The sequence below is a fragment of the Sardina pilchardus genome, chromosome 4 (assembly GCF_963854185.1).
Source record: "Sardina pilchardus chromosome 4, fSarPil1.1, whole genome shotgun sequence".
NCBI lineage: Eukaryota > Metazoa > Chordata > Actinopteri > Clupeiformes > Clupeidae > Sardina > Sardina pilchardus.
The window spans coordinates 13,038,312-13,059,789 of record NC_084997.1 but is presented as its reverse complement, the minus strand read 5'-3'; the positions used below and the strand labels follow the sequence as shown (position 1 = coordinate 13,059,789).

The 21,478-nt window shown below is 42.8% G+C and overlaps 1 protein-coding gene across 2 annotated transcripts in view; it reads right to left on the bottom strand.

Annotated features, from left to right (window-relative positions):
- Nucleotides 1–2,852, bottom strand: part of dachd (dachshund d) — a 126,643-nt gene extending 123,791 nt beyond the window's left edge. For both annotated transcript variants that reach the window (XM_062534219.1, XM_062534220.1), the window contains exon 1: nucleotides 2,145–2,852. In XM_062534219.1, the coding sequence (XP_062390203.1) occupies nucleotides 2,145–2,683 (539 nt within the window). In that variant the 5' untranslated portion in view covers nucleotides 2,684–2,852. The remainder of the gene's footprint in view (nucleotides 1–2,144) is intronic.
- Between the last annotated feature and the right edge of the window lie 18,626 nt (nucleotides 2,853–21,478).

Genomic DNA, 21,478 nt, shown 5'->3' with positions numbered 1-21,478 from the left:
CTGCAGATGTAATGATTATACTGTATGTAGCGAACGCTGTTTCAATCTTTTTTTTTTTTTTATAAAAGCATGTCGACATTTTTAATCATCTGCAAAATCTATCAAACTTTTCCTTCAGAATATTGGTTAAATATAAAATTTCAAAAAGGAATTCCAAATAAAATGCTTAAACACAGAAAAACACAGAAACACAGTTACATGAGTCATTATATTAAACACTTAAAAAGGAAAACTCTCAATAGTATGATAAACAAAAAAACCCCAATATATGCCAAATAGTCATCTAGTGCACAACTGTGTGTGTATGTGTATGAGTGTTCATGTAGCCTATGTCTCTCTGTGTCTGTGTGCGTGTGTGTGTGTGTGTGAGGGAGAGGGAGAATGAGAGAGACTGTGTGCATGCAGGTCTGATAGCATATTCAGCTACTGCATGGATACAGTGTGTGTGTATGTGTGTGTGTGTGTGTGTGTGTGTGTGTGTGTGTGTGTGTGTGTGTGTGTGTGTGTGTGTGTGTGTGTGTGTATGAAACAGATGCAACTACATTTGTCACAAATGTGTGTATTGATGCCATGTATGTGTGTCTGCAAGTTGTATTCAAAACAAAAAAAATCAAACTTCTAAAACATTGTTTCCCATACATAGAGCGCAGGAAAAAATAAAAACTTAATTCTGATTCAAGTAATACTCAACTCATTCTGCCTACACTTTCAAATGGCCTACTTCACTATGAATCTGTCAATTGTATGCATCTCTGTGTCTTTGAAAAATCTAAATGTAGCCTTCACCTGAATCGCTCTATGAATCACTGCATTAAAAGCACACTTGACCAAATTTAGCATATTCAATTTAGTTAAGCTTTTAATCAAAAGAATAAATAAATCGACCCTTGAAATATTCTATTCATCACATGACCCTTCACATGAATAACTTTTCTGGCTCTTTAATTAAGGATATGATGTTGTGAATATATACAATAACATGTTATGATTTATGAATATATGTATTAATTGTCAGACAATAAACTATTTGTTACTGAAAAAGTTTACAGTGAGGTATGATGGAACATTTGAGTACCTTTCAACCTACTCACTCACATAATTGAGAAACTCAATAAATACATTGGCAAATAAAACAAGGATTGTCTTGGACTAATTGTGTAGGCTATTTGTGTATAGAATATTCTATGACTAATTGAGTGCAACCTGTAATGATACATTTCCGCCGACATTTGTTGCTTCCTCACAACAAGTGTCGCCTTGTTAATCTACAGAGGCTTAAATGTTGTCTAGCTTGCGGCATGTGATTAGACAGGCCGGGAGACAGTTTTCTTTTCAAAATTAAGGTCTTGGTGCTTCAGACTAATTATGTTCTATGCTATTGCTAATTTAAAAAGTAAGGAGCAATATAAAACACCTAATGAGTTTGCGAAATATTTTGTCTACCTTGAGAGTGGTAGGTAGAAAGGGCATATAAAGAAAAAACAAATGACCACTGCAGTATAAACATTTCCATAAACGCTGCTGTTGCTAGTAGGCCTAATGTCAAATGCACGTAGCAGGCCAGTGATGACAGTCCCTCAATTCCGATAAGCGTAACAGAAATAAAACAGTAAGTTGGCTTGGCAATCGAGATAAAAAAGTTATTTAGGTTCAACAACTCATTTGACAAAGTATGCTACCAATGTATAGCTCAATAGTAATAACTAATAATACTTTCTCTCTACCTTGGGCCTAATCATTTGCCACAGAATATACATAGAAATTCAATACGTGTCTTTAATGGTGATGTTTAAACTGAACCCAAATAAATTGTTAAAGGCGAAAGTGAGACGTCTGAGCATCCGAAACTCCTGATATGACTCTCAACGACTCAAACCAACTTTTTTACAGTCTGTACCAACATATCATGCACAGACATTACTAACTTTGCATTTATCATAAATGTATCAAAATATCATAGAATGCCACCTACTATGACATGAGACATCATGCCCATGTGCGCAGCAGGTTTCCAAACCAAATAGCAATATTATACTTTGACTAAAATGGAAGGACTGTCCCCTCTACCTCCTCGTCTTGACTCGGTTATAGATCTCCAAAAACACAAACACAACAGAATAACTAACTAGTTATCTGTTACTTACCTCGCATTTGTGCAGTCATTGTAAAGCGTCTCGAAGTCCTTTCTGGAGATGAGTTTGCACCGGTTCACGCCGGGCTGGATGGCCCCGAGTCCCCTCAAAATGCGGACCTGCTCAACATTGCACACTACCGGCGTGATCTCCAGTCTCTTCAGCTTGGTGTAGACCGTGTGCAGTCCTCCTACCAGGTGCTTCAGAAACAGGTCGAACGCCTGGGGAAGGCAAATGAGCTCGCAGCCGTCCACGGTGAACGAGGCTACCTTAGCGCCCCTGAGTTCTACCATTTTACACTCATTATTCTGTGGTGTGTTTTCAACAGGCGACGGGGTCGAGTACACGGGTTTGCTGGGAAGCGTGGCGGCGGTCGGGATGCCGGGACTGCCGGTGGTCATCAGCTCCGATCGGAAAAGACTCTGTGCAGTTGGGGCCATAGATGGAGACGGTGAAGAAGTTGCCGAGGGCGAAGAGGTTGGAGCTGAAGTTGCGATCGGAGACGACTGAACCAGCGGGTTCGGTGGGATCAAAGCAGCCGGTACGGCCATGGTCAACCTATGAGAGTAAGTTCAAAGTATAAAAACCCAGTATGCAAAAAAAAGTGAGGTGGCCGTTATATCTCAATGAAAATCCAAGAGGAAGCGTGTTCCGCTGGTAAGTTTATAGATGAAAAGAAACTGAAAAGGCCGTGGTGGATGAGACTTGGGCTCAGCGCGGTGGGACAATCATCAAAGATTGAGAGAGAATGACAGGAAGAAAATGAGCTGAAAAGTGCAGCTCGGTCTGTGGATGAGTTGTTGTTGTCACAAGGTACAAAGAGGGAGGAGCCAAAGGACACTGTCAGCCTTTGAAGCATAGACAACGCACAATGATACCGTGTTACAATCATTGGATCCACGGACAGTAAAATAGCGTTTCGACTCGCTGTCACTGTCTAATAACTAAGAATTAAGACTTTCTAAAGCTCAATAGGCTATAGGCGAACACAAGCTCAACTTTACGCGCGAATAGATAACGCGTTATCTTCGCTAAAGTTCAATATCTAGGCAACACGACCATTTCTAGAATAAGTCAGGTAATGTAAATGTATCGTTTCCATTCACAATTTCGATGTCACCTTTCTGAAAGTAGAAATGAGACCGATTATTGCCCACGTTATAACTTCCCATAGAAAGGCTGCAACAATCCGCACAGGTTCCCACCGCTGAGGTAATGATTAACCAAATGTAGTCTCTGATCTTATATTAATGTAATATGACCCACCGATGAATAGCAGTTACAGATTGAGTCACGAGAGAAAATACTTACTGAGTCAATGTGTGTTTTCAATAGGCTGCTTATGCACTGAACAAATGTTTCGCCCCTCTCTCCCAGTCCCATTCCTTCACTTGCTTATAAATAATGTTTTGTCATAAGAGAGGTGGGGGGGGGGGGGGGGGGGGGGGTGACTTAGGTCCAGCCGAAGTGTCCCTGGACATTGTAAGCGTGCCTCTGTAGAATAGTTATTGTTCTTCCTACTATGAGTTGACCTTAACGTTCATGTTTTAGCTTTCAATCAGTAGTAGCAGTTTAGCTGTAAATAAATGTACTCATAGAAACAGAACAGGCGTATAGTTCGTTTTATTGGTCGATCAATGTGAGTGTGTGTGTGTGTGTGTGTGTGTGTGTGTGTGTGTGTGTGTGTGTGTGTGTGTGTGTGTGTGTGTGTGTGTGTGTGTCTGTGTGTGTGTGTGTGTGTGTGTGTGTGTGTGTGTGTGTGTGTGTGTGTGTGTTTGAGACTGTCCCTAATGTCTGCTGTCATCATTGCTTGTTTCACAGTCATAAAATGGTTACATGTATGTTTACATTTGTTATTAGTATGCAATTGTACCTTTTGCACGTAAGCAATAATTTACTCCTTGGGTGGACAGTTGTTTTATATTGACAGTAAAAGCTGATGAGATGGCACAAGCCTTTATAAATCCAAGTTAGTGTCAGATCTACTTTAAGATAAGCAGAGTGCCATTTCAGAATTATCATTCAGGCAAAGAGGTAGCTTGTAGTGTGAAAATCAATAGCTACTTAAAATTCATAGCCAGACAATCCATTTGCCCTTTATGTTGCTAACCTTTGCTTAAATATGCAGCATATTAAGATTTCATTATATACAATGAATGTCACAATAGTTTGCAGACTATTTCTGTGTAAGCACAGGGTTAACTCCAAATTCTTTCACACCCTCCCTCCCCATAAATGAAATAAATAAATAAATAGATACAATATAATACATTAAAAAGAGCAGTTATAAAGACACATGCACACAGAGACAAACACATACAGACAGACAGACAGACACATACACACACACACACACACACACACACACACACACACACACACACACACACACACACAGAGAGAGAGAGAGAGAGAGAGAGTGTCAATGATTAAGCACAAAGCGTTTGCAAACACCGTGGGACATCTATGATGTCTCAGACCCAGCAGCTCCTAACAAGCAGGGTGGGCCTGATGAATCAGCCATCCATTATAGCTGCCGTCCTGCCATAGAGACGCAGCAGGATGTGGCTTGTAGTGCCTTAATACCCTCTTCTGTTCACGCACTTATGTGTAACAGCCTTTAAAAACGCACAAAAAAAAGCACATATCCTCGTTTGGAGCCTCACACAAAACAACATGGCAGGATGTTTAGACATTACAGTGCCGCCTCTAACTGTATCCGTCCGACGCGTTCAACCTACAGCATGGGGCCTGCTTTCTGAAAGACTCGCCCCTGCGGTGTCGGGAAAAAGGTATCTCTCCGCTAGCTGATGGATATGTCAACAATATGCAATAGGATTAGAATAGAGGCGCAGGGAGAGAGGAAACATAATAACGTCAAGTGACCTTCAGGAGGAGCAGCATGGTGGGTTTTCACCAACACACAGGACTTGCCTGTCACAGGTAAAGAGGTTAACATGCGCCGAGCGGATTCTCCCGGCGTTGTTTCTCTGTCTGTTGCAAATCAGTATTAGCTGGGATTACATTGATAGGATTGAGCCGGCGGGGCGTATGGTTTAGTTATGGCATATTTGGTTTTGAAGAGGCAAGAATGATAGACCACACTGAGTTGTAATCTGCAGGGCCAGTAATGAATGCAAACAGAAGCCGTGTAAGCTGAATAAATGGTGAAAGCACAGATAGGCTCTCCGGACACAGATATGGAAATCATAAGGAGGTGGTGAGGGTGAGGTGGTGGGGGTAGGGGTGGGGTGGGGTGTCAGCATGGAGGGGTGCAGTGGCGCTGTCTGACAGCCTTTATGCCCCTCTGCATAGTGGCTGGCAGTGGACCGGATCAGTGCTGGGGTGGTACTGATCCTGGACCAGAGGCCCAGTGGACCCAGTGTGCTCCAGTCTTCCACAGACTACACACAGGGCCACATGTGTGTGCGTGAGAGGCACGTTGCTTCTGGCCAGCAGTGATCGCACTTTGTCTGATCTGTGCAGCAGCACATTCAGCGCTGGCTTCCCATGGATTTATGGCACATCTGCCATAATGATAACTGGCACCATAAAGTCACCAAATACAACAGCACTCGCATCTGCACACAGTGTGGCTCTGAGTCCCTGGTTGGAATCATTAGTGGTACACGTATGAACACGGTTATGGTTGCTTTGTGCCATTGGAGGCTGTGTATTTGGTGAAAGTTTTCCTTTCAGTTTTTTTTTTCCCCCTGCTTTTTTTTACATGCAGTGCAATATGCTGCAAGGCTGTGTGGCTGTGTGAAGGATTTGTATAAGTGCTCGGCCAGGAATTGTAATGTGTGGAAGGTCACAGGAAATCATGAGAAATGTTCCTCTTCCTTGTTTTGGAGCAAACCAACAATGACTCGACCCTTTGAGGTCTGCCCTACATGCACAAGCTCACTGGATCATTGTGTTCCAGTGATCTTTTGGATTTATCGTTGGGTGGTGGTGGTGCAAGGGGAGGGGGGAGGCCGTTTAAAAACAAGATAACACTCAGACTGTGCTGTTCTAAGCTTAAGAAAACCAGTTGCACTGTTGCCCAGTTCAACTACGTGCAAGTCCAGGACACGTGAGCTCTTTTCCAACCTGACTCAGTCATCATTTCCCAAATGAATGTGAGGCCCATTCAAGTGATGAAGCATTTTTTTTTTTTATCATTTCCCATAACAATGATGTACAGTACAAACATGTACAATCAGAAGAGTAAAAGTTTATTTTTTTAACTTTACAGTAAAATTGAGTTTATGCCATGTCCAAGTGTGCAGTATTGCCACAAACAAAGACGGTTAAAGTGAGAAATACGTGTGTGTGGGGGGAATGTGTGTGTATTTGTGTGTGTGTGTGTGTGTGTGTGTGTGTGTACCACTGCGTGTGACATGACTGGGCGAAAACACTACGGCTCACCACAAGCCAGTCTTCTAGTCACGTCGTCAACATACACTCACAGCAGACACATGCCTGGCATTGCAGAGCTGCTTGTCCCAGCCACATGGGTTCTACACGCATACACACACGCGCACGCACACACACACACACACGTACACACACACACACACACAAATGAATACTTGTAGACATACAAACAGTTCATACTGTATCTGCAAACATATGCATATACACGTACATAAATCTGCATACATATACATACACATATGTACGCATGCACATACAGAGACACACACACACACTAGCGTGCACACACACACACGCGCACACACACACACACACACACACACACACACAGAAGGTGCTAGTGAAAAGGACCAAGAGGAAAAAAACTTTTAAATGAACAATGACTGTAATTAGAATGATTCTCTTATCAAGTAATTGCACTATTATCGAGGTCTGGAAAAGTTGGACATGTAATGCAAAACAAAAGGAAAGATATTAAATGGTGTTTATATCTAAAATTACTCATTGAGAATTCTGAGAAAGTGTGTTAAGACAGAAATAATATTATATAACAAAGACACATAACATGTAGTCCTACCTCACCTTTACTGAGTAGTTTATAATATGTTGTGTATAATATGTAGTTAATAATATTATGTTAATATTATGATTTAATGTGCGTACAGTGCAGGGAATTGTGCAGTTGATTCTTTCCACACACTTCTACTGATGCGGACTTTCGTGGACAGACACGCAGAGAAAGACAGACAAACACACAGAGTGAGAGACAGACAGAAAGAGAGAGAGAGAGATAGAGAGAGAGAGTCATGCACACACACACACACACACACACACAAACACTAAATTCAACAGTAGATCAATATGTCGGCGTAACAGTAAGCGAAACAATAATCTCTGTGAACGAAATGCCCAGAGAAAAGGGTTTGTTTGCTTTGTTTACCAAAATAGGTACTTCTGTTTCTGTTGCATCTTGCATGAGTGCAGTTCTGAGCGCAGCTAGCTGCCTTGGGGTAGCATGCGGTTGAGATAGGCATTGCTTCAGCTACAGTCAGAGTGATTCACCATTGCCACAGTGATATTCACCCGTGCTGAACAGGAGGCACCATAGACAACCAGACTGCATGGTCATGGCCGGATAATACTCGGTTGATGTCGTGTGTGTGTTAAATTAAGACAGTTAATGTCGAAGAGCAGGCGGCAAAGTTTAAATGAAGTCTTGATTTTTCTTTTGCGTCTTAACTTTTTTTCCACCCGTGATCCTTTTAGCAAAAGCAAATGAATGTGATATCTGTTCACAGAGTTTGAAGGCAGAGGTGTTAAAATCTGACTTAAGAAAGTAAAGATACTGTCATTTATTTGTTCTGCCTTTGCGCTCAGTACAGGTGATTTCACCCATTCTCTGATCTACCTGGCTGAGGAGTTGGGCTAATCAGTATCAGCTGATTTAGTTCATGGTTGAAACGTTGTTCCAATAAAACTAGCATCAGGAAAAGAGCGGTCTCCTCCCGTTTTTCTTAGTTCATGGTTGGAACACATGTATGTGGCCGGACTTAATTTTCTAAAGCAGAACTTTTATACTTCTGGTTGAAGGTATATGAAAGACTTGTACATGTATGTCTTTAAAGACAGTAAGTTCAAACAGGACACGGCGAACTTGAACCTCAGCAGTGCTGAGGTACAGTGTTCAGAAGTAGAACTTTAAAGTGAGAGTATTACTGTATGATCAATGACACTGGATGTTTTTGATGTAATAATTTATTCACCCTATTTGACTCTGATAAAACAATGTTGAAAAGCAATTTAAATGAAATTCATTTAAATGTCAATTCGCATGGTTAGGACTTTTCTATAATTGGCTATTTAATTAAAATAATTTTCATAGTCATTAATACAGCTTGCAACTTGTAGTGCACTGACATATTTTAATTACATGGTATTAACAAAATTGATATGCTTTAGAAGGCACAGTGAATAAGAAATAATTAGAGCAATCATATATCATCCCCTTATGGACATTAAGTGTATCTCAATATAATTGATGCACTTTGGAAAAAATAGGGAGATAAATAACTTTAATTGTATGGAGTTGGTGTGTGCTCGGTTTGGAATAAAAAATGTTACCAACTTTGCATTGCATTTGAGGTGTGATTCATCATGATTGGAACACTGTGAGCACAGTCTATGCCATTTTCATGATTATGTGTCAGTCGAATGTGTGGCCGTGCTGGTGTGTGTGTGTGTGTGTGTGTGTGTGTTTTTAAAGCACGTTCTGAAATGCTTTCATTAATCATGCGAAGTACTTTTATTTAGTGGAGGAAAAAAAACAAGAAGGAGCTGTTTCTTTAAAATAATAGATAGACACAAGCACACACACGCACACACACGCACACACACACACACACACACACACACACACACACACACACACACACACACACACACACACACACACACACACACAAACGGGTAGGGAATCTTAAAATAAAACACTTATTGATCTTGAATATTTGTCTCCTCAAGGTTGCATGGCATTGACCCTGTCCCTTCCAGAGATGCACCCACCCCCCATTCCTCTTTGCAAACACACCACACTCTAGTGAAGGGCAGATGTCAGACCAACAGCACCCCCCCCCAACACTCTCTCTCTCTCTCTCTCTCTCTCTCTCTCTCTCTCTCTCTCTCTCTCTCACACACACACACACACACATAGCCTACACACATAAACACACACACATTTCCCCCACCACACAGACTCCTGTTGAGGCGAGAGAGAGAGAGAGAGAGAGAGGGAGGCAGAGGGAGAAGATGCGGAGACTGTGACGTGGGTTGTCCGGGCCTGTATTCCCCCGTACCCTACACACCCTCCCATCAACCCCAACCCCACCCTCACCTCCCAAGTTGCCCCTTCCTGCAGGGAGCGGCACAATTCATGCCGTAAAATAAATGCATGCCTTTCCTCTCACCAGGCAAGAACTTCAGCTGCCACCACATCCTTACTCAATTTGTCTGTGTGTGTGTGTGTGTGTGTGTGTGTGTGTGTGTGTGTGTGCGCACGTGTGTATGTGTATGTGTGTGTAGATTTGTTTTCCTCTAGGGTCTCTGAATTCACTGCTTCCCTGCTTCACACAATGGCGTGTGTATATTTTTTACGAGTGCACTTTTGTGAGTGTCATTAAGCAAACACCGAATACTAATTACATTTTTTGTCATTGCTGTTTTGCATTTCTAAAAAAGAATGTCCTCTATTTGTCATGTTTACAGAGCCATATTAACATGTTGCATGGTTGTGTGCTGACGGAATCCACCAAACTTGGGCCTGGCCGTGTGCAAATATTTAACTTCAAAGGTATTCGTCTTGCAGCGAGGTGCCTTTTTTTCCCCTTCCTCTTCTTTTTGAGGGACTTGACCCGCATTTGACTCCAAGAGTAACCCTCGCTGCTGACACTACTAATACCCGAGATGCGGAGAGGTAACATTAGACCGGCCCCCGGCCCCGCCACCACCACAGCCCACCGCCCATGCGACTCCTTTAGTGTTAAATCAAACAAACACGTCGGCCCCTCTCTCTCTCTCTCTCTCTTCCTGCCCGAGACGTGATCCGTGGATGTGGTTTATGCATTACCTTTGCAGGGGTGGAAGCGGGCGGGCGGGCAGAGATTCATGTAAATGTGTGCTCGCCCTTAAACACACCTACAAATCTCTCTCTACTCATTCGCCCCCGAGCCCAGAGCCCGGGCAAGTAGTGTGTGTCTGCTGGAGCTGAGCTCTGTGAAACGTCCAGTCCGCTATGTAAAATACTGCCCCTCTGGTAATATACTGTAAGTCTTAGACAGAGAGCTAATTTTCCTGTCCACGGATGCCAAATGTGATAGGCCCATGCACGTTAAAAGCGAGGCTGGCCCCCTCTGATGCCTCACTGGTAATATTTTCACAGCTTTTCAAATCAGGGGAGAGATTTGTTAGATACGCAGATTGGCGAGGTAAACCTGCATCAACAGCTGTAATTACCACGCCATCGACAGTCTCGCTTGCGCCCGTTCAGCAACAGCCGCAGTGATTAAAATGAATCCCAATCGACTTCTCCATTAAATTGCTGGCACAGGCGATCTTTTGACCTTTCCCCATTGATCGAACATAACAATCACAATTCAATTGTAATGCAAAGAGAACATTTGTTATAATGTACATGAGATGCACGAGGCATTTCCTCAGCGCAAAAGGGTAATCAATGGGGTTACTTCAAATGGAAATAGCACAAAGAGCCAGACCCGCCTAATTCATTGAGTCCACAATGTATAGCGAATCCAATAATGTGTACTTAAACATTCTGATTTCTTCTCGGTAGCTCAATACGGTCGGTAGGTGCTTTCAGCCCGGTTTCATGGGGTTTGACCTACCTTTTACTATCTGGGCTCATGGAGAGAGGAAATGCGTAAGCATGGCAAGAGCTACCTAAATGGTTTGTTGCCATATGGAAAGGCAGAACAAAAAGATTGCAGTGTTTGTGTGTGTGTGTGTCTGAGAGACAGAGAGAGAAAGAGAGAGAGAGACAGAGAGTCTCTGTGCATGTGTGTGGTCATTTTTACTCTTAGACAAAATGTTGGGTTATTTTGAGAGCTTCTCATTTCCTGGATACATCCAGCATGCAGCTGTGTGTATGTGCACAGCTGCAAGAAATGTACTGTTGTTCATGTATGCAGCACTCTGTAATGCATCAGTGGAATTCCACACAATTAAGTGTGATGCTGTTACTTATTTCAGATACCTACTGTACCTAGCAGGAGTATATTCTCACAGCATGTGACAGTCTTGTCCTCTAAAACAAGTAGTGACTTACAAAATTGTGAGTGACATGTTTAAAGGATTTGGGGATGAAGAGTGTATGTTACATGGGCATTAAAGAGATTAAAGCAGTTAGTGGTGGTAGTGGCAGTTTATCTCATGCAGAAGATACAGTATGTTAATTGAGAAAATCTGGTGATAAAATGTTGCTACAGCTATTGTCCTCTCTCTCTGTAGTTCTCTCTCTCCATCTCTCTCTCTCTCTCCATCTCTCTCTCTCTCTCTCTCTCTCTCTCTCTGTGTGTGTGTCTCTATGTGGACACAGGTTTGGAGTCTGGTGGAAATTAAAAAGACTGATCTGTTCCTCCAGCAGTAGTGATACGTGGGAACAGAGCTCTGTTTGCTGTGCTCAAAGGTAATCGTCTCAGAGAACTCTGATGACAGATTCAATTCCATTTTGTAAATGTTTAATAAGTGTTGGACAAACACAAAAAGCTATCTCGCCTGCATTCAGAAAACAAAGGGAAATGTTAATTGCTTTAATCATCCCCGAGCTTTTGACGTTGTTATTGGCTTTAAAAATAGCAGTTAACAGCAACTGTCTTGTAAAGGAAATTGAACCACATTTGCAAAACGATCCACAATTAAGATATGAGCAAGAGTGCCGCTAAGTTGGAACGGCAGTGTTGTGTCTACGAAGACCAGTCAATGCCGCACAAAGCTGTTTAATTAGCTGAAAGGCCCAAAGAAAACAGTCTTCCTAATATGTATCGCTTTAATCAAATTTAAAACGATTGTATCCCTTTTGAAGGTACTTCAACACGGATATGTTAATTAGCAGATATGAGACTCAGAAAAATAAAGATGTTTTTCTACCCTCTCTCTCTCTCTCTCTCTCTCTCTCTCTCTCTTTCTCTCTCTCTCCCTCTCTCTCCAGATGAAATTGCAGTTCTTGAACATCAGGAAACACTGCCGTTCTCTGCTGTTTCTTCAGCCCAGAGAATAAATTTCCTGCCAGCATGTATGCTTGAAACCTTGTTAATGCATTTCAACACATAAAAACAAGGGCAGCGTTTAATCTGCAGCAAAGAGGAAATGAAGGCCTTCCTGTCTTATTTACCGCGCGTACTTAAGAAGTGTTCCTGTACAATTAGAATTGTTAATAGATTTAGAAACAAAAGGACTTTGAAGGTGGGAAACTGCTGACATTATTTCACATGGGGGTTGGGCATGTGGGGAGGGAGGGGGGCTCTAGGGTGAAAGAAAGAGCTGCAATTAATGTAGTTTCCTGTTATATGCAGCCATGAAGTCTTGGTTCCCGCTCATTACGAATGCTACACAGATTACATAAATCATAGACAGTAAAAAATGTCATTGCTACATCGCTAAATTATGCTCAGGGATGCTTGGCGCATTGATTGTGTTAAAATGTTGTGATTTTACATTACTCTCATTAAATGTATGCAGACTTTTTTTTTTTTACAATCTATAAACAGATCTCAAATAAAAGTTAATAAATGTCAACATTTGCATTTGAAAAAAAAGCATCTTGCCTCATTTTGGCAAATATCAATCCATGAACCTTTCAACGTTTCGTCAAACAAAATGCTAATTGTACCTTTAGGAATTTAGGAGACAGTGACGAGAAATGTGATGCTTGGTCCTTCTCAGATGAGGGAGGCTGCATGCATGGGTAGCCCACACAAAGCAGAGCAAACACACACACAGGCCCACATCTTAAAGTGGGGGGAATATTTAGCATGGACCAGAGCATCCTCTGGCCCCTCTCCTCCTCTGGGCTGGCACAGCTAGCACTCGATATGCTGTACTTGACCAGGCCTTTTTTTTCAGTTTAGTAGCCTACATTTCCCCCACACTTTTGTCTTTAGCTAAGTCGTGAGAATAATTGGACATACTCACCATAGTCATTAAGGGTAAGGGGTTAGAATTAGGGTTAGGTTAGGATTAGAAGGTAGAATTCCAACATGTCATTTCACGCTGATAATTAGTTGTTGGTGATAAATTCTAATTACATATTAGATAATTACATGTAACAAGGACTGTGCCACTGTGTTAAAACAGTGGTAGCAGGCTGTGTTAGTGTTACTATGGGAATCTCACATTTAACATTGCTATTTCCAACACTCCATTCAGCTATTTCCAACACTGTCACCCCCCGCTCTCCTCTGCGTCCCTGGTTTTAGTGCACACAGCTAATTTACCCCAGCTGAATTAACACTACAAAAGTGCTTACACGCTTCTTTCAGTCTTATTTACTCGGAATTGATTTTAACACTTTACCAGAATCCGAAATGAGGGCTTATGCAAGGCAGGCCGAGCACACATACATATGAGTCTTCTTAGAATCCATCAGCGATACTCACACGCACTCCAAAGACAAGCCCAGCGAGCCCCCAGCCCCTACCTCCCTCAAAAAAACATTAACACACACACAAACACACACACACACACACACACAGATGTGCATACCCGTAGCACCATCACTGGGGTATCTTAACCACGCAAACATGCTCAACAGCATATTTATGAGTGATTAGACATGTCGTTTCTTCAAAGGTCCTTAGGAGGAGCTTGATGCAGCCGCTCGCTCCTCCCTTCCCCACTCTAATTCCTGCTCCGTGTGCAGCGCTTGTCCCTGGCCATAAATATGATGTAGGCCTGACTCCTATATGTTCTTGGAATTTAGCGGCAAGGATTTGAGAGAGTTAAATGGCACAAACAAACGTTGAGTGCGAGGCAAATTATACGATCTAATTTGTGTACTCGATAATAGAGCCCACTTCTAATTGCTTAAATGTTAATTATTTTTTTCCAGAACCCGCAAACGTGAGGATTTAGTGATTAACAAGATGCCTCTCCTCCGCAGATAAAACTGATCCTACAAATGTAAGATGTCTCTGGACACATGTTAATGAGAATGAGTATTTACTTGAGATTTAATTGGTGGTATCAGAACAAGCAAGAGTATCGAAAAAGTCAATGACAGACTGGTTGCGAACCAACAGTGGAATTAGCTCGATGAAGGGATTTAGTTATTAGAAACACTGACAGAACACTCCCAATGTCCACAGCGAGCCTGGTTTGTTGATGTTTGTTGAAGTCCCTTCACTGACTTTCAACTGTGCCAAGCAACAGTGACCTCTACAGGGATTTGTGATTACATCAATCTATGACACGCAGTGTGCTGCTTGGCTAAGAATAGGGCTCAGTATACTAAAACTGCATACGAGGAACGCTGAGAGGGGGCCCTTAACATATATCAACTTGAGACAGTTCGCACGTAAAATGACAAATTGCATATTGCTTGTATTTGATATTAAGTCTGTTCCTTGTGTCCTTTAAGGATACATTACAGGTAGGGGTAATCCAATTCTCTCTCAAATGCTCACTTCTATCCACTTAAATTCAAAAAGTAATTCAGTGGGTGGGGGAATTATTGTGTGATTATGGGCTAAAATGGCCCCTTGGCACCTGTGTGTGTGTGTGTGTGTGTGTGTGTGTGTGTGTGTGTGTGTGTGTGTGTGTGTGTGTGTGTGTGTGTGTGTGTGTGTGTGTGTGTGTGTGTGTGTGTGTGTGTGTGTGTGTGTGTGTGTGTGTGTGTGTGTGTGTGTGTGTGTGTGTGTGCGTGCGTGCGTGCGTGCGTGTGTGTGTGGCTTGTCCATTCAGTATGGGATGACCATCCTGAGGAGGAACTTTCAAAAGGAAATAAAAAAAATAATACACTGTACATCTACAACTCATGTATTAAACATTAGCAATAACATCCAATAAATTGCTTTTAGACACAATGTCACTGAAATCAGTAAAAATCTAGAAAACAACCTCTATTATTATTGAACATTACTGCATGAATGGTCTTCCTCCCCCAAGACTCTCATTAGTGTCCATTGTAAACACTTTGATCGCCAGCGGCCGGTGAGTAACATGTGAGTGAATGGCGCGAGGGTGGAAACACCTCCAACTAGCCAGAGGCTCTGGGTTTAGTGCCTACATCAGTGAATCAATCAGTGGAGCTGACTGCTGCTCAATATCCAATCAGAATTTTGGGGTACCAGGTCAGGTTGTCATACTAGCGGAAAGATTAGCATCTAGGGTTAAAAATTAGCGCTTCACTTCAGTTGCTTGATTGTTAGCGTAAGCTAAAGCAAAAGTTTTATTGAGCATCCAACTTTGTGTGTCACTCATTGGGATTAGAAAAGTAGGAAGATGGTTACAAAACTCCAATGGTAATGTTAGGGTAAGTTCATTACCGTCAGTCCATGTTTCAAACATGGTCAGCTAGCTAGGTGGTCTAATGCTGCCTCCATGTGCTCCTCAGTAGGTCTGAGTGTCCTAGCTGAGAAGTTGTTCTTCGTTGTGTTCATGTGCTGTGAAGTCAGAATGAGGAAACTACATAAATGCTGCAGATTATACGTGCTATTCAGAGCATTTAAACAACATGGCAAGTGCCCCTGTTTCCTGTGTGACAATGAATCACAAGTGAAATGGATCAAATGAACCACAACATTAGTTATTTTAAACTATTTTTACTTTTTACAGATTGCAGTATCAAAACTGTAAAATGGGCTACATTCAAGGAATTCACTTCGCCACCAAAGTCCATATAAACTACCATTGAACTACAAAGTGACGACCATTGAGTGCCAAAGCCCCAAATTCCACAAATTGAGTACAATAGAAAAGCTTCCCCTTGTGACAACAACCTTGTTTGAGCATTCACATGCTAAAAATGCATAAATACAATATTTCCGATCATACTTGAAGGCCGGATCAGTTCATCATAAGACCACATTGCCCTATACCCAGTAAATAATTGAACACCTGAACGAAGACATTTCTGTTAACATCTCATTTTTTATATATATAAACTTTAGCATGTGTACATTTTAGCATGACTGCTAACATCAACTAGCAAGTTTAATATGGTAGGCTAACCTGTAACTTTAACTTAGCTCATGACAATACCATTTGCGTGCCATTTTATGCGTAACGAAGACGCTATCAATCTTGGATGTCATGAAAACATGAGGCTTAAATTGATGGATAGGAGCCAGAGGAGTGCAGGAGAGCTGGATAAGAGTACGCAGTGAACTGAGGGAAGTGAGGAGACTGGAAATGAGGATATTTACTGGCTGAGATTTACTCAGGCAGGTGTTTTTGGGACTACGTTTCATGTTTGTGTTATGTTTTGAGTTAAATCATCATTTTTTCCCCAGTAGACTCTGATCAATGAGAGTGTTGTTGAAGAACAAGCCTGTTTATCTGGTGAATCAAGCAATGTCAGTAAGGGGCAAAAACTAGAGGGGTATTAAATAGTACAGGATATTAAAAGTGTAATAACACTGTATCAATCTGGGGTACTTTTAAATTGCCATAAAAATGTGGGCTTAATGCCTTCAGAGTCCTCTGTAAAACCTATACGTTCATTTAACCGACTTTCAAACCGATAACCCCCCTTGCACCCCCAGATCCAGCTCCACATAGTGTTGGAGGTGTCCAGGTGATGTAGGATATCCAGAGGTCCATGCCAAGATATCTGACCCTGCTCTTCTCATATTTTTCTCCCTTTCTCTCTCTCTCTTTCTCTATCTCTCTCTTTATTTTTCATCCTCCTAACCAAGAAGAAGCAGACAAAGAATCCTGTCTTTGTTGTGGCATACAAAAAAAAGAAAAATGTGGGTAAAGACGAAGAAGAAGTAGAAGAATGAGACAAATTGGGGCGAGTGCCAAGCTACGCAGGGGCAAAGCCAAGTGGCCGAACGCAGAATGGAGCGGAGGAGAAGGAATGAGCGATGCAGAGATAAGAGGACAAAACCAAAAGGGAGCAGACCAAACAGGAAGAACTGGGGAAGGGGGCAAAAGCGCAGGGGGGCAGTCCCCGGGCAGAATGGCAGGAGCGCGCGTGGTGGATAGACACGTTGCACACGTCTGAGGAACCAACGGCATACACTCAATGCGCACAAACACAGATACAGCTGCGGACACAATGGGTTTTCAAATTCACCCCGGGCTGTGGCGGCTGTTGTGTCCCAACAAACGGCATTGCAAAGTCTTTCCTCTTCAGAATGCCATGGATGGGATATTCCTGCTTTTATAAGTTTGCATTCTGGAGCAGTGCAGTGTAAATGTAGTCTATTCACAACATAAAGGCCCAAGCCAAGGTACAATATCAGGCCTACAAAACATGTCTCCTGGACCATATAAAATCAGTTACCTATTCAGAGCTGGACCCAAATCCACAGACATTCAGCACTTGTTTTCATTTCTTTCTTTCTTCTACTTCTCACTCTCTTTTCCCCCTCCCCTCCTCTTCTTTTTGTGTCGAGAGGCAGACACAGACTATGTCCCTCTCTCTCTCTCTCTCTCTCTCTCTTTCTCTCACTCTCTCTCTCTCCCTCTACCTCTCTCTGTTGCCTAGTTCTCCTTTATGTATTCAAATTCAGTTCAGCAGCATAAAATCCTCCCAAGGGCCATCATTGTGCTCCTCCGTGTCCCCTGGGCTCCCCATCACGCTGCTACATCTCCTCATCCGCACAATTGTAACACCCAGAAGATGAAGCCAGGCGAAGCTCTTCTCCCCCACCCCCCCCACCACCACCTCCTCACTCTGCCCCTTTTTAAATGGCCACATGCAATTTGAAGAAGATTAATTAAAATGCCTTTAAAGCCACTGCTGATTGTGTGAGATTCTCTCTCAAAGACGTGGTAAATTATTCCACTTTTCTCAAAAAAGAGAAAAAAAAAACGAGGGAGAGAAAAGAGGGGGGGGGGAGAAAAAAACCAACTAACTGTGGGCCCGAAACAAATAGCCTGAATAGCCTTTCACTGATTTTACCCTTGGAATAATAAACATCTGTTAGATTATTATGTGAGGGATGAAAGGAAACATGCTTTCGCTCACTTTGTTTTATTGAATCTCGGCAAACGAGGGGACGCGGCGCATTTTGCACCAATGGTTGATTTACAATTGCAGTGTTACAAGTGTGGCGAGTAGCGGCGGCCGGCGCGCTTCATAGTAATGACTCCGCGATCCCGAACGCTTCAAAAGACGCTAGGTCTGCTCCGGTGAACTTGAATGTGCGATCTCTGATGCAGAAAGCGAGCGTAAGGCCAACTGTCTGCCGCTGAAGGCCTTTCTGATAGAATGCAAAAAGCCTGCAGGGGCTCTTTACCCACAACACCCCCCTCCACACTCTCTCCCTCTCTCACTCACACACAGACACACACACACACACACATCACCTCTATCACACACACTCATGGGGGTAAGCGAGGCTGACAAGAACAAATGTAGCAAAAACACAGTGGCCCAGAGTGGATGACCACTGAATTAACCCCGTTTTAGGGGTGCCTGTCTGGCTTACCGCCTTTGTCATGAGTGCACTCAATATAAATAAATAAATGCATATAAAGACACAATTGTTTGTACGCAATGGGAGGTTTTAAAAAAAATAGAAGCAGTACGTCAGATGACTATAAGAGACAACAATGTCCAATTTACAAATATACTGTATTATATTTTTTGCACTTTGTGTGGCAAAAATGATCTTGTCATCTGTTCCTACATATGACTTGACCTTGGGGAGAAGAGGGTTGCCTGACCCACAGCTCATCCCAAGAAACAAAGCCCTGGAGTGTCTCCTCCATTTCAAATATGAAAAAACAAAAGTCACACTACAGCACAGCATCAAGTCAAAAGACAGTTGTTTCCCTGATAGAGACAAACTCTGTTCCCCATACCGACCGAACAAGACAACTCTGAGACATTCACTTTCAGAGACAGCTGAAGCACTCTCCAGCACGAGCACTTTGTCATGATATGTACGTCGCGCTGAAGTCTTATTTACCCAACGCTGTGATGCAAAATAGGCTCAGCGCCGTGTTATTTCACCCCTTACAAAACTCTCCCCCAGGAGCCCCGGCGACTTAGACTAAGAGGGTGTATAAATTCACTCTCTCTCCTCTCAGCAGTGCTAACTTCGGCGCTCTGATCTCCTCCGTGCCCCAAAATGAGACGCAGCAGCTCCGGCTGCCGAGCTAAGGCCCTGGCGAGCGTTGCGCAGAATTCCCCGGTGCTCCGCGGAATAGATAATGCTCCTCTTTACGTTCTTTTATTCTTTCAAAAAAACAGAGAGAAAGGAGAGAATGCATCAGAGGGCAAATATTAATTCTCCCTGTCATACAGCAAAGCTGGAGGGAGTGGTGTTGGTGGGGGGGAAGGGGGGGGGCACGATGCATGAGGCATACAGCGATGTGTTCTTCAATGATTAAGGCACACATAAAGGCTTCTGCATAGCTCTTTGAACTCTGGCTGGAGTTTTTCTTTTCTTTTTTTCCTATTGCTTCCTTTCTTTTCCTGCCTGAGCATATTCAACTTTATTCCCTTTGCACTGCTGGAAGCTGATCCTAAAAGACAACATTAATGAAACAGCATAACAGGTAAAGACAACGGGATTAGTGGCGTCTAAACAAGGCCGTGGATCTCCATCTGTGCTGGCAGGTGTGGGGGGAGACATTTCTGTCCACTTCGCTCTCTCCCCCCCACCCCACACACACACACACACACACACACACGGCCAGCTCAGCCCCTCCCTCCCTCCCCACCTCACCCACGCAATGAATCTTCTTTAAAGAACTGCCGATAGATTTGATTGCCTGATGCCCGATTCCCCCAACGCCATAAAGATGCACGTGTGAAGAATCGCATCAAGGAATGACATTGACAGAGGAACTGCTGACTCGGTCTGCTGGTTGTCTTTTGATGTGGGAGATCAAATCGATGTACATGCTCTCACAGAACAATGTGCACAGGGTGTGGGGGAGCAGTGCTAGTGGTGTGATGGGTTGGGTGGGGGGGGGGGGGGGGGGGGTGTAAGAACAGAGGGAATAGGGAAGGGTGGGGAGGAGGGGGGATTAGAAATCAGGAACTCCTTCAGGGCTGAAGGTGGTTGCTTGCTTGCTCGCTCTAAATCATTAGTGTTTATGTCTGCGTTTCAAAATAATCGGGATTTACCGCTTCAGGTTCGCTGAGAGCCCAGAAGGATTTTTTTTACCTCTCTTTTTTCTCTTATTTCTTTTTTTTTTATTTTCCCTCACGTAGGAGTGAGAGACTCTCTTCACAGTCTTAATTACAAACCCACTGCACGAGTAACATTAAAACATTAGCTGCCGTGCGAGCATTTCAAAGATTAAGTGCTTCAAAAAAAAGTCACCCGGGGGAAGATATATGGACAAGGAGCTACTTACAGTTACACTACACTTGCAGGCCTGGAGATTTATCGTGCAACCCCATGCCCTGCCACAGTGGCAACTTTTTGTTAACGTGTCTCCACAGTGCCAAAGTTTAAATATAAGGAAAAACAGAGCTCAAATATTTAGTATCTCTTTCATCTTTAACTACTGCATTTCCACACGTTTGTTGTCTTATCATACACAAAACATGGCCCATGTGTGTGACAAGACCCAGTCCCAGTCAGAGCCACTGTACTGTATGCTTCAGTGTATGTCTGTATTAAGTTGTGCAGGAGCAACTTTGGGATTCAAGTGGAGTACAGTGCTTTTCCACTGCATTTGAATTCATAGGGCTTGCTTGTAACTTCACGCTAATGATCAAAGTTGAGGGGGGAGAAATCTCCAGAGTCCAAGTTATGAAGATGAGATGAGGAGAGAGAGAGAGGGGGAGAAAGAGAGAGAGAGTGAGAGAGAAAGAAAGAGAGAGAGAGGGAGGGAGGGAGAGAAAAAATGCTTTGCAACTGTGCTTTGAACACTTTTACACTTTCCAATAAGCTTTGTTTTTTAATTGGCTGAAATTAATCTTAGGGATGTAGATGCCTGATTTGCATTCATTAAAACTCAACCAAAGAAGTCATGCTTAATTCCAATCAAATTTGCTTAATTATGCATGGCGAGAGATTCCCAAATGAGCTGAGAATTTTTGTTAGCTTTTTTCCCCTCTTCTGGTTTTTTTTATCCAAATAAAATGTAATAAAGCTGTCTTTTTGTGTTTTACTGAATGCTGAAGAGCAGACAGAGAGAGCACCTTGAGCCTTTGTCGAAAACAACGTTACAGCTAAAGCAATTACAGGAATCTGCATTTTTCATTGTTAATTGTGGATGTCAGCATC